At 60.9% G+C, this 13,332-nt stretch overlaps 1 protein-coding gene across 1 annotated transcript in view; it reads left to right on the top strand.

Moving 5' to 3' along the window:
* The window catches only part of PFKP (phosphofructokinase, platelet), a 56,319-nt gene that overhangs the window by 34,841 nt on the left and 8,146 nt on the right, over nucleotides 1-13,332 (top strand). Inside the window, exons 5-15 of the mRNA XM_023536976.1 lie at nucleotides 946-1,017; nucleotides 1,976-2,042; nucleotides 2,155-2,250; nucleotides 3,448-3,540; nucleotides 3,846-3,971; nucleotides 5,193-5,257; nucleotides 5,559-5,628; nucleotides 5,780-5,926; nucleotides 7,502-7,572; nucleotides 8,958-9,045; nucleotides 9,634-9,786. Of these exons, the coding sequence (XP_023392744.1) occupies nucleotides 946-1,017; nucleotides 1,976-2,042; nucleotides 2,155-2,250; nucleotides 3,448-3,540; nucleotides 3,846-3,971; nucleotides 5,193-5,257; nucleotides 5,559-5,628; nucleotides 5,780-5,926; nucleotides 7,502-7,572; nucleotides 8,958-9,045; nucleotides 9,634-9,786 (1,048 nt within the window). The remainder of the gene's footprint in view (nucleotides 1-945; nucleotides 1,018-1,975; nucleotides 2,043-2,154; nucleotides 2,251-3,447; nucleotides 3,541-3,845; nucleotides 3,972-5,192; nucleotides 5,258-5,558; nucleotides 5,629-5,779; nucleotides 5,927-7,501; nucleotides 7,573-8,957; nucleotides 9,046-9,633; nucleotides 9,787-13,332) is intronic.

Raw genomic sequence — 13,332 nt, 5'->3', positions numbered from 1 at the left:
TCTGGCCGTGCGTCGGGGCGGACGGGCGAAGGCTGGCCCCTAGCGCGAAGTCCCGCGGCTGCCGGGGACCCAGCTGCGTATGTGGACGGGTCACCCGGCGCTGCGGACGGGCACGCGCTGGAGACACGGCGACGGTGCCCTGTCCCTGCGCGGCGGAGGCCAGCGTCTTAGGTACAGGAGGTGCCATGCCCTGAGGTCGCAGCTGTCGAAGGAGGATCCGCTCCCCGTTCTCTGCACACCGGGGAGCAGAGCTGGGTGTGATCTGGCTCCCCGCTCGCCACTTGTCGGGCGGATCTGTCCGCTGCGTGTCCCCACCGCCCTGGCCGCGGTTCGTGGCGTGGTCGCGCTTCACGTCGCGGGGGGTTCGTGGGAGGCGCACTCCCCTCTAAGGGGGGGGTGTCACGCAAAGCCACCACTAGCTTTCAGGACGGGCGCCGCAGCGCGGGGGACCTCCTGCGCCTCCCTTCCCAGCCGTGCCTTGTCGCTAGTGTGCAGGCGAAGGGGGAAGGCTGTGGCACAGGCTCCTTCCAGGCACGGGGCAAGGGCGCTCGTGTGGTCAGGTGTCACGGCCACCTTCACGGTAGCAGATTCAGAGACCGGAGTGCAGGCACAGCACCGGGCGACCTTTGCGGACCTAATGCCCTCCGTCAGAACCGAGGGAGGGCACCTTGCGCGTGTGAGGTTGGCTGCCACGGACAAAGGAGTTCGCTGTTTCCTGGTCCGACTTGGGCGGTGGCGGCGCCCTCTGTTGGCTGGTTGGCGATAGGACACGTGTGACTGGTTGCATAAGACCTCGGTGGCTTTCCTAGGCGGGCATTTGTGTGTGCTGCTGCGGGCGCCCGTTTACTTACTGTCTCTCGGGACACCAAGGGCGTGCCCGTCCCTGCCAGCCGTCCTCCTCCCTGGTAGTCCCTGCCTGATCCAGGCCGCTGCTGTCACCCGCAGGGCCGAGACCCCTCGCGGCCTGTCGGAGGCCAGCGCTGAGGTGGCCGTGTGGGCTTTAGGCACAGACTCTAGGTTTGTCCACTGTTTCTGCTACCGTGTGGCCCTACCTGCCAGCTCCCTGAGGTCCATACGTGGAAAGCTGCCCTGTCAGCTAGCACCCGGGTCCGAGCACGTCACCCCCACCCACGTGCGGAAACACTTGATACTCTCATACCTGTGGGGTTTTTTTATCAGTCATTAATGCAGCACATGACGGAATTTTCCAAATACGTTGCTAGATGAATTGGCCCAGGAAGCAAGCCCGGGCACCCCGGATCTCACAGGTGTTTCCATGTAGGACCGTGAAGGACTCTGGCCTATCACCTCATTAGGCCTGGGGTTGGGTCCCGGCTCTGCCACCCCGGGCGACTTCCCTCGGCTGTCGGGTGCGGCTGGGCGGTGCCTTAGTGTCTGTATGACCCTTGGTGAGCGCGTGCGTCAGTCCAGGTGGAGAGCCAGAGGCACCCAGCGACCTGCGCAGACAGGGCGGCCGCAGGGTGTTATGCCTTACTCGGGAGCGTGGCTGTTTGGCTGAGCCCTGCTTCTGGATGTGCCATTACGTCTGTTTCTGCGTTTTCAAGTGGTGCCCCAAGAGTTACTCTTGTAGTCTCGACTTTGCACCTTTTAGAAAACTTCTGAATTGTGTAGTCTTCAAAGTGTAGCACACTTATTAACGTCTATCAAAAAAAACCCAAGCCAAACAACACACGCGTCTGTGACCCCAGACGCGGATGCCGTGGCCTCGTGAGAACAGCCCACCATGGGCGACGTCCTCTGGGATCCTGGCAGGGCGGCTCTGGCACTGAGTGATGATGTCAGGGTGTCCTCGGGTGACTGCCCTGAACCTGTGAGGACAGCAGCAGCTCCGGGTGTCCCAGCAGGGCCCGCCCGGTCTGCAGTGGATTGGGGGAGCCAGCCTCTGGGCTCACTGCTGTCTGAGGGGCGGCCTGGGTGCTGACCTCAGGTATGGTGACGTCACCGGATCCCGTAGGCCCCTTCCTGCCTTCCTGCACCCACTCACCCAGAGCACCTCACCTTCTTTCTGTACCATCGTGAAAGTAGGTACCGGTTTGTACCTGGCAAGAGGCCAGCTCAGCTGTGCACTCTGCCACAGGTCTGCTGTCACGGACGGTTTAGGCATTTCCCGATTTTTCTTTTCTGTTTCCCTAGAACCGAGCCCGGAAAAAAAGGCTGAACATCATCATCGTGGCTGAAGGAGCGATCGATAACCAAAATAAGCCTATCACCTCGGAGCAGATCAAGGAGGTGAGTGTGTTTGACTTCCACGTCCCTTCTGTCACCTGCCTGGAATCCAGGGCAGGTGACACGGCCGGCAGGGGTTGGGCTTGGCACACTACGTTATTATTTTGGAAACATTTTTCTTTGTTTGCTGAGAGTTAAAAACATTTTCATAGTGACTCATTGCTTCAGTGACGTGAGCATCATACAGCTCCCGGCTTCTGGAGAGGCATAAGTGTTCCCAAAGGGCTGGAGCCTCCTCCGCCACCACCACCCCCCCCCCCCCCCCCCCCACACACACACAGAGGGAGGAAATGGGGCAGAGCGAGACTGGGAGGGTCCAGCTCTGGGCACCAGCCTCCCTGAGAGCCAGGAGGAGTGAACCGCAGCAGCGAGCCCTGTCCCCTCCCCTGGAGCAGTAGCTGAGCATGTCCTCACGGAGAAAGCCGCGTTGTTGGGTGTGAGTCACTGCCACTCCCCGCCTGCAGCAGGGCCCATGCCGCTGTCCTGTGCCAGGGCCCAGCCGTGGTGCTGGCTTATCAGGCCCGTGACGGGCTCGTTCTGGACGAAACACCAGGGACACAGATTGACAGGCTGTGGTCGAAGCCACTGTTGGGGCAGAGAGTGTTGTCAGATTGGCTTTGCGAGTCGGTTTCTGTGTTTTACCCTCATTATTCCTGTACTGGCTGTGGACCTGGGAGAGAGCTGTGCAAGGTGCAGGCCAGTGTTCCCAGGAAGTAGTAAGACCAGAGTCACAGCTGGGATTGAATCACATGCTGTTGGCTCCCTAAGGGCTCTGTTTGCAGAGTGGTCAGCGAGGTCCTGGGCACCTAGCTGTTCACGGGTCCTGGCCATGGGGGACACCTTGACTGACCGCGTCCCGCTTTTCATGTGCAGCCATACAAAGGCAGAGTGACCTGGAAATATTTGCGTGTTTGTAAAGTATTAATCGTGTTTCAAACACAATCTGTAGAAAGTGTTTTTCCTTAAAAACCACATTATTCACGTTCATTTGTGAGATGGTAGGAATAAAGATTTTATCTGATAAAAGCTTGTTTTTTTAAAAATTTCAGCTAGCCATTAAACCGAGCATTCCTTCAGGAAGAGAAATTTAAGAATTGGGACTTGTCCCACATAGATCTGAGGAAAGAGTGGAAAACCCTCGGTCAGCCCCCAGCCCCTGTCCCTCGTGGGCCCTGACCTGCCCACATGTGTTCCCCACAGCTGGTGGTGAAGCAGCTGGGCTATGACACACGTGTGACCATACTCGGCCACGTGCAGAGGGGCGGGACACCCTCGGCCTTCGACAGGATTTTGGTAAGTATGGGTGGAAACTGCCTGCAGATTCACCAGGAGGGGGCGTTTGGGGAGTGCGAAGGGACTAGCAGGCCACGCTGACCTGTGCAGCGGCACCATCGGCAGAAGTGCCACCTGCAGCACAGGGTGGCCCTAGCCTCTGACAGCTTCTCCCTCCCCGCCCCACCTGTCTCCATTGGAGGTCGTGCGGAAGACTGCCTGGGGTTCTGTCCTGGGAGACGGGGGCCGTGGACGCCTCTGCCTGGGGCCACCCGGGGTCTCTGGCGGGAGCGTGGGTGTCCGACTCTCTTGAGTGTCGTTTGCAGGCCAGCCGCATGGGAGTGGAGGCTGTCGTCGCCCTCCTGCAGGCCACCCCAGAGACCCCGGCGTGCGTGGTGTCACTGAGCGGGAATCAGGCCGTGCGACTGCCTCTGATGGAGTGCGTGCAGACGGTGAGACAGGGGCCCTCATCCCCTCGTCTGCTGCTGGCAGTGGCCCTGGGCGGCCCCGGGGCTAAATGACTTTTACCAGGATGCAAGGAGCTGCCCATGCGGCAGCAGTGTCTGACCCCTGGCCCTCTGTCAGTTCTGTGGCACCTCATGTGACCACCCCTGAAAGTGAGTCCCGCCTGTGGGGATCCGTGAGGGCTCCTGTTGGCGTGTCGGGGATGGAGAGAATGGATTCGCGCTTGTGTTTGTCAGTGTCTCCATGACTGTCACCTCCCTGCCCTTGCCCATGGTCCTGAAGCGTGCATGTTTTATAACGCGTGCCGCGAGGCGGTTAGGCCACGGAGCCACGGAGCCACGGGCTGTCGGAAGGAGCCCTGCGTGCGCCATCACTAAGAGCCCACGGGAGGGTGAAGCCTCCATGCGCGTGACTGCGCCTGTCTGTGTGCGTGTGTCTCTGTGTGACTGTGTATACATATTGGTGTCTGATTGTATCTTTGTGCGTATGTCTGCGTACATGTATTTGGTTTGTGATTGTGTGTATGCGTGTTTGTGTGTCTGTACGTCTGCGTATGTTTTTGTGTGTCTGTGTGACTGTGTGTGTGTGTGACTGTGCTTTTGTGTCTGTGTGTGCGTGACTGTGTGTGTACACATATGTGTTTTTGGTTGTGTACATGTGCATGACTGTGTGTGTGTATACACGTATTTGTGTTTGTGCATGACTGTGTGTCTGTGTGTATCTGTTCCTTCAGAGGCAAACATGCAGGCACAGCCCGGCTTCTGGAGACCTGCAGGTTGAAGGGACATCACCTCCAGGCCACTCCGCTCTGTGCGCTGCGACCCCACGCAGTCCCGCGGCTCCTGGGCTGGCTGTCTCGGTTGCTTTATTCTCATCGGGGTCAAGCCTGCGTTTGTCAGAGCTGTGTCTGCAACGTGCATTTCCTTCTGTCTCTGCTCTCCCGGAGCATAGTCCCTAGATCTCAGTCTGCCCTAGTGTGGCCGGTGGGGTCATCCTGTCCCGTTGTGCCAAGCGGCCCAAGCCAGGCGGTGACAGGCATGTCCCTCACTGCTGGTGCTGGCAGGCTGGCGGCAGCCTGGTGTAGACGTGCAGTGCCCAGGCTGCTGGCCTGTGGGGCCAGGGGGAGGCCCGGAGCTGTGCTGCGTCTGCCCCAGGCGTGAGACGTGCTGACCCTGACGCTGCCACCGCCCTCTTGTCGCCCCGCACAGACCCAGGACGTGCAGAAGGCGATGGACGAGAGGAGGTTCAAGGACGCCGTGCAGCTCCGAGGAAGGTGACTGTGCAGGGGCTGTCGTGGGAAGGTGTGCCCGCCGCCTGGCTGTGCGTCCGTCCCTGTGAGAGGCAGCAGTTTGTCTGTTTGGGAGAGGGTATCAGACCTGGTGACGTTAAGATAGGAAGTGGCCCTTGGCTGGCCAGAGAGAACTGGACATTGACTTGGTGTGCGTCCTCACGACAACCCGTGCAGCGCTGTGTCCCTGCAAGGGCTAGCAGGGTCTGCCGCCGTGCGGTCCCCTGCCCAGGGACGCGCAGCGCCTGCCTGCCCGGTCCTCGTCGTGACCCTGGTCTTCTTCCAGGAGCTTCGAGGACAACCTCAACATCTACAAGCGGCTCGCCAGCAAGATGCCGGACTCCCAGATCCCCAAGGTGAGTGATGGCGCTGCGCGTGCCTCTGGTCCTGCCTGGCCCCCCTCTTGGCCTGGGAACTGCGGCCTTTGTCCCGCGTCTGGCATGGGGGACGGGCGGGGCCCCGTCTACGTGTGCGTGGGGAGCGATGGCGTGTGCCCCTGTCTTGCAGAGCAGCCACAACGTGGGCATCATCAACGTGGGCGCGCCGGCCGCCGGGATGAACGCGGCCGTGCGCTCGGCGGTGCGCGTCGGCATCTCCAATGGGCACAAGATGTTCGCCATCTACGATGGCTTCGAGGGCTTCGCCAGAGGCCAGGTGGGGCCCCGAGGACGCGCCTGGCGAAGGGACGTCCCAGTGGGGAGCATGCGGGGAAATGGAGGAGTCGGCGCCGTGCCGGGGGCGCACAGCGGCTGCTGCTTAGGGCCACGTCCCGGGGACGGGTGTGACTGTGCTCGTGGGGGGCACTGTTTGTGAACCCAGTTAAGACACATGGCAAGCCTGAGACAGCACCCCACCTTCCCTACGGGAAAACCGGGCACAGACGTTGCCCGGACCGCGGTCCCCTCTGCAGGGTCTCAGACTCCGAGGTGCCGCTGCCACTCCCGCACGTATGACCGAGTGAGCCATCCCCCATTACCCGGTGGCCACTCACTGGGCCTCCGTTAGTGACAAGGCAGCCCAGTACGGCTGCCGAGAGGCCTCACCTCAGGAAGGGAGGGAGAGAAGGAGGGGCAGTGGGTGTGGAGGGCTGCATTGCTGCAGTGTGTTGGGGAGTGCGTGGTGCTGGGGGTGCACGGAAGGGTTGGTGTCCCCAGGGTGGTCTGTGCTGAGACGCTAGAGACAGGTGCTGAGGGAAGGTGTCCTCAGACTCAAGGTCGAGGGGCTGGGCGAGTGGCCCACAGGGACATCAGACACTGTCCCAGGCAGACAGAGGGCAGGGCGGAGGCCTGAGGTGTTTAGAGGTTGGAGGGGTTCACATGACTGCAGCGGAGGGTGGGGGGCAGGGGACAGATAGACCAGGTCCTCTGAAGGCAGTCGTGAGGGGTTTGGCTCTCTCTCTGAGAAGACAGGTTTCAAGCAGGAGCATGGCCACGCGGACACGTGGAGAGGGCAGAGGCAGGCGGGGCACAGCACCCCAGTAACGGAGGCCGCGGGTGCGGAGCCTGGTTCAGCCGGGGCCGTGGGGGTGTGGCAAAGGCGGGGCCGATGAGATTCACTTGCTCAGCACACGTGGGGGTAACCGAGGGAGTCGAGAATGAGCCACGTCTGGCCCGAGTTGCAGCCGGTGGACACGGGGAATGTGGCAGGTGCTGAGGTTTGGGGATGTTAGTCTGGGGTGTCGGGGGCGTCAGAGAGAAGGGGCCCGTGAGCAGACAGGTCGTGAGCCAGGTCTTCATGGGGTGTGGGTGAAGGACACGTCTGGGGCGGCGTCAGCGTACAGATGGTGTGTGAGATGGTGACATGCAGAGGTCCCCAAGGGCACAGGTGAGGCACAGAGGGCTGGCGCGGGGCGGGGGGGGCGGGTGCAGACACCTGGCCGGCGGCATCTGTGCTGCTACTTTTCTTTTTCAGTTTTCAATTAAAGACATTTTCTTTTAATCTTACGTCCTTTAAAAGTAAGTGATCTTAATTGATTTTCCATCCCAGCGGTAGAGCATGGCCGACTGAGGTGTCCACCCGACCCCTTGGCCGGGGCAAGGCAGGTGCAGAGACACATTGGGCCGCAGGGCTTGGCTCCTTGAGCGGCCAGATGTCAGCGTAGGGCGCTGGCCCCCTCAGCGCCGCGCATCGCACCTCAGCCGCCCTGGAGGCGCCCGGGTCGCGGCTGTTGGTAGAGCCAAGTCCCTTTTTGTCTCTTGTCGACCGTCTCGTTTTCTGCTTGCTCGTTAGATAAAAGAAATCGGCTGGTCAGATGTGGGAGGCTGGACCGGACAAGGCGGTTCTATTCTTGGGACAAAACGGTAATTTCCACCTTGGTTCTGACCTGTTCTCGAGAACAACAAAAAGCATCTTCCAGGGGGGTGGCTGGTGCAGGCGCTGTAGGGGGCCCGCAGGAGGGACGCCCCATCCAAGGGGGCAGATAGCTCATGACCTGTTTTCTCCAAAAATCTCGTCTGTTGATTTGAAGAATCAAACGCTGGGCAGAAGCCCTATATCTCCTTTGAGGTGACAGAGATAAGTGACGTCACTGAGCCATGGTGACCATCCTGTCAACCAGAATCAGGGCATCCTTGATAGTGGTGTGCTGCCCCTGGAATCGTCCCGAGCAGCCCCAGTGCCAGGGCCCCAGGTTCTGGTGGCCAGAGAAGTGGCGGGGTACGTTGCGCACAGGAATGCCCGCTTCCTGCGTGGCCAGAACAGTGTTTGAATTGGCCACCGGGACCTACCCTGAAGTCCAGCTACTTTCCCCTTTGACCTCAGGGTGCAGGTTAACCTCAGCGGTCGCTGTTGTCAGGTTTTAGGTGGCAGGCGTGTCGCTTGTATGTGGGTTTAGTCAGTGTCGGCTCCCACGCAGGTGTGAGCTGGTCCCAGGAAGCCGCCACACTCTGCACTCTGCTTAAAACAGGACGCCTGTGTCCCCAGCTGCTGGCGGCTTCCTCAGGACATGACCAGTTCTCCCCAACAGAGTGCTGTCCAGTCCCCGAGCGCCCACGGGGTTCCGGGTGGGAACGCCCCGACCAGAGGCGGGGACACCTGCCAGGGCGTCTCCCAGCCCCCGCAGCCCGCAGTGGGGGCCCAGGCACCGTTTGCTTTATGAGCCCCCCAGAAGGCTCTAGGCGAGCTGACCGCACTTCCTGACAATGCTGCAGAGCTTCACTGTGGACTCTGGCAGGGACCTGTCCTCGACGTCACGCCCACTCATGTGCCTGACCACCCGTCCCTGATCATGTTTGCCCCACGGCTTCTCGACCGCCCTGCCCACGGCGCAGACCACTCACGGGCACGTGGGCAGTGAGGGCAGCTGCCGTCAGGGCGACCCCTCTGGTCGGCTGTTTGAAGTAGATGACGAAGTGGGGGAACAGCACACGCGAGTGGGTGTGACGTTGCAGGACCTCGTGGGACGAGGTGCGGGCCTGGAGACGGCCCTCGCAGTGGCCCTCGGAGCGCGTGCGCTGCCCCGGGCGTTGTCTCGGTCCCCAGCGAGGCCATGGGAGTCTTGGGGCGGCTGTCGCGCTGCCTCCCACTTTGTTTTGAAAAGGCTTTTTGAGATGTGCCCCTGCCGTGAGCGCTTGCTGCGCTGCTGTCCGCCAGCTGTGGGGAGGCTCAGTGCCAGGCGGCTGGGCCGGCGGGCGGGCGGGGCGAGGCGGGGGGGCCACTGTGCCTGACCACGGCCCTGACTGTTCAGGACGCTCCCTGGGAAACACCTGGAGCAGATCGCCGCCCAGATGCACAAACACAGCCTCAACGCGTTGCTGATCGTCGGTGGCTTCGAGGTACGTCCCTGGTCCTGGGCACTGGCTGGCTTGGCAGTGCCGCAGGCCAAGTGGTGGCCTGCACCGGCTTTACCACATACCTCACGAGTTAAGGTCCTCGAGTCCCAGTCCCCAAGTGCCTTGGACAGCTGCAGCTCCAAGCATAGCCGGTAGCAAGGCTCACCCGCAGGAAGCGACACGCGACCCCTTGGCCGGGGTTTGTCTGTCCAGGGCGTTCCGGTGTCTTTAAGTTGCCAGAACTGGACTGGTTCTCTCCTGACCCAGGAGCCCACTGGCCCTTCAGAGAGGAAGGGTAGCTAAGTGGCCAAATCGTGGCTCTGATCCCGCATGGCGGGGCTGCAGGCCTCCACGTGTTTCTGTTGAGCCAGCTCGGCCGTGACGTCCCCCTGGTTTACTCTGAGTGGAAGGCAGACGTCCCAGCTGCGTGGGCACTGCCAGTAGGGAACATGGTGTGTGTCACCGCGATGACGTCCCGTGGGGTCCTCGTCACCCCTGTGACGTTACACACTCCCATGCTGCCTTTGAGCGGACCCTCGGCGCCCCTCTGCCCCTCCTTACCCGCCCCCAATGGCCGCGCTTGCCCCACAGGCCTATCTGGGTCTGCTGGAACTGTCAGCCGCCCGGGAGCAGCACGAGGAGCTGTGCGTCCCTGTGGTTATGGTCCCCGCCACCGTCTCCAACAATGTGCCGGGGTCCGATTTCAGCATTGGCGCCGACACCGCCCTCAACACCATCACTGACGTAAGTCTGTGGCCAGCAAAGCAGGCGGCGCGGGCGCTGACCGCACACTGACCACGGGCGCAGCCCGTTTTATCTGCCAGTGCACCAGACACGGGCCCGGCTGTGAGGTTCCTTTGCCTCCAGAGAAGTGTGAACGTCTGTGACCCAGCCCCCAGAGGCCTGGATCAGGACAGCCTGGGTGCTGTGTCCCCAAGTGACAGCGAGTGTCTGCAGCTCAGGTGGTCGTGGGTCACGGTGTTTTGTGATTTGGATAATCGTTAAATTAGTTTTGCTTGTTTTTTTTGTTTCTGGCTGAGCCAAATTTATTGTAGCTTTTGTCACCTTACGGTGATGCAGCTGAGTCCGATGGACCTGCTTTGGACAGTACCTGAGCTCAGAATTTTGTGATGTTTGACCCGAGTCCACCTGAGCGCTCCTCATCCAGGCCGCGGCCGCCACGCCGTCTCCCTCTCGGGGACCGGGGACGGCGAATTGCCTCTGAAGCGTTAGTGCTGTTCTGTTTCAGGCGATTTTTTTAAAATTGGAAATCAATAAACATAATATATTTTTATCCCGTTTGTAAGTCAGACTTAACAATCACACGAGAGTTTGAAGACAGGTATCTAACGCAGATGCGTTTGTTTTTCAAATTCGGTATCTAAATTTTTCCAGTAAACTCTCAAGTTTTCTTTTCCTTATGAGGCAAAGAGCTTGTGTTTCTCTAAGGTTTTTTTCTCAAACCCACAGCATCAGCTTTGTGTCTGGTGCTGGTAAATAAAAAAACGCTTTTAAAGTAAAATATAAATGGTAAGTAAAGCTTACCGCTTGTTTGTTGCTTTTGTGAGCTTCCTAAACTCTGTGTAACTTTTTTACTAAAAAGGCTTGTCCTGTGTCATCTGTGTCCCCTCACTGGAGCATCCGTCCCGTGTGCCTCCCTGTTCGCTCGCTGGGCCACTGTCCCCACTGTGCTGGTGACTGTCACTCCTGCTTTCGCTGCTGCTGGACTAATCCTTCTGGTGGATGTGCAGGCTGAGCTGAGAGGCCCTGTCTGCCCCGCCCGGCCTTGTCTCCGTGTGGCTGCCTTCCCTGCCCGTGTTGCAGTCGAAGCAACTGAAGTTCATGCCCCTGTGTGTTACCTGATCAGACGCTGGCGGGGGGCGGGGGACTTCAGAAGGTGTCATCTGCAGGTCCCCCAGGCTGGTGCTGCTTCTCTATGTCATTCAGCCCGCACTTTGGATATGGGGACAGGCCCCCCGCCCTGCAGTCCCAGGACCCTCTGCTGTGGAGTGTCTTTTTCTGGATTGCAAAGCTCTAGAACTTGTGTGTAGTGCTGAAAATTTGAAAACCAAAATATCCGGGGAAAACACTCCCCAGTGACTACCTGCCCTGCTTCAGGGCCCTCTGGGGCGCGTTACGTGGCCCTGTAAGTTCGCTGCCATGTTGGCTTGGTTTCTCAAAGCCAGGCTGACTGGTCACGTAGTGGCCGGTGCTCCCTTGGTGATGGGCCAGGCCTCCCCTGCGGGGTGGGCCAGGTGGTCTTGGTGATGATCGAGGCGGGCGGGAGGGCAGGATGACTGGCTCGTGGGCCTTCCCAGCGCACCGAGGCTGCGGGCACGCGTGTGGGGTTTGCCGTCTGTTGAGCTCCGTGCTGAATCCTAGAGAGAGTGGAGTCCTTGTCGGGAGGTCTGGGTTCAGGCTGGAACTCAGCTGGCCATGAGGAGGAAGGGGACATGCGGGGGCAGAGACCCGAGCTGACTGGACATGGGTGCCCTGTGACCCTTCCGATGTGCTTGGAAGACCCAGGTGGAGTCAGTGCGGCTTCGGTCCGTCCACCTCGCTGGTCGCTCCGAGCAGACAGGTCACCTGCGGCCATGTCCAGATGCCCTGTGATGGTGCTGCAGCTGCACTCTGGGTGAGCCTGGGGGCGTCTCCAGCACCAGGGGCCCGTCTGGTCAGACAACTGGGTGGCTCTCACCTGGTGGTGGCTCCGCCCCTGGGGGACATCTGTGGAGTCTAGATACTGGGTGTGGGGGTGCCACAGCTGGTAGGCAGAGCCACAGTGCTGCTGACACCCCCAGGACGACAAGATGCCTGGGGGGGGCTGGCTGTTGGCCCAGAGTGTCAGAGGCGCCGAGGGCGGGAACTGTGACGATAGAGAGACCGCCAACCTAGAAATCTATGGGTCTCTCTTCGGTGTGGACAGCGCCAGTGTCCAAGGTGGCTTCGTGATTCTGTGACACGTCTCCCCTCAAGCAGGAGATGGGTGGGAGGGAGGGGTGGTGGCTTAGGCACCATCAGGCAGGTGAGTGACGCTCTCACTTCACCTCCTGATGCCCTGGACTAACCCGCCGCAGGTCCACCAGCTGCAGTCCCCAGGCCACGGTGCCCCCAGAGCCGGCACACGTCAGAGCACGGGGCAGCGGGGGTGGGCGGTGGGCCCAGCCTTCCTCCCATGGGACCCAGCAGCAGGACACTTGGGCATGAGTAAAGACCACACGTGGGCCGTTTGCCCACAAATATCACTGAAGGCCGGCTGTGTTTGGAGTGCCATGTGCTCAGGGATGGGGGACGGTGGACCTGTGTCATTAACAGACTGTTCCGGTTAACACTCGAGGCAGACGACCCTGCCGTGCGCTTGCGAAGAGCTGGCTTTTTTGACACTGGAGCCAAAACGATTTCTCTTTGGGGTCCCAAAGAACCTTGGGGTTCTGAGTTCTCTGTGCTGCTTTGTGTAAGAACTGCAGAGTGACACGCAGGGCACGGTCCTCCTGACACAGTGATGCACAGGCCCTGGGGTTGCTTGATGGGGTCCCAGCAGGCAGGGCCCGTGTCGCTCAGTGCAGGAAGTCACCTGGCTGGCTGCTCCCCTTGCCTCCGGGCTGCCCAGAAGGCCAGCTGTTCGGTCACCACTAACCCCGAAGCCGCCTCCAGCCCTGCTTTGCTGCCTCCCGCTTGCGTCCCCTCGTGCTGGGCGGTGAGCGCCCCTGCCGAAGCCCGACCCCTGGTCCCTGCACCCAGGGCCCCATCCGGTCACCCCTGCTCCCGCAGCCACCTCTCCCACTGACTCACGGGGTGCTTGGCCCCACCTGGTGACAGCAGGCGAGAGGCCGGGCGCCCACTGACCAGCCACACCTGCTTCAGGCTTTCGAGAGCTCAGTCGCGTTTGCCGAGGCGCGTAGCAGCTTCCAGGAGTTCTGCGTCCCCATTTGTGTCGTGCCTGCCACCATTAGCAACAATGTCCCTGGCACACAGATGAGCTTGGGTTCTGACACCTCCCTGAACGCAATCGTAGAGGTAAGAACGCTGTCCCCGTGTGGCCGCTTCCGCCGCCCGGCCCAGGGCCCTGCCAGTCGAGAAGCAGGGGCCAGGTCCACCATGGGGTCGTGTCGCACTCGGCACGGCAGGGTGGCTGTCCACAGTGAGGCGCTGGCCAGGCTCCACGTAGCCTTTGGTCTGTCCCAGCCGGCCCATGGGAGGCCTCAGGGCAGGCGGGCGTGGGCCAGGGCAGTCGGGGGGCAGCGGGCACCCCTCTGTGCTGCAGGTGGAGCTGCGGGAGCGCACATGTGC

Source organism: Pteropus vampyrus, unplaced genomic scaffold (genome assembly GCF_000151845.1).
Source record: "Pteropus vampyrus isolate Shadow unplaced genomic scaffold, Pvam_2.0 Scaffold175, whole genome shotgun sequence".
NCBI lineage: Eukaryota > Metazoa > Chordata > Mammalia > Chiroptera > Pteropodidae > Pteropus > Pteropus vampyrus.
Note: the sequence above shows the minus strand (reverse complement) of the source record. Positions and strands in the feature narration are given on the sequence as shown.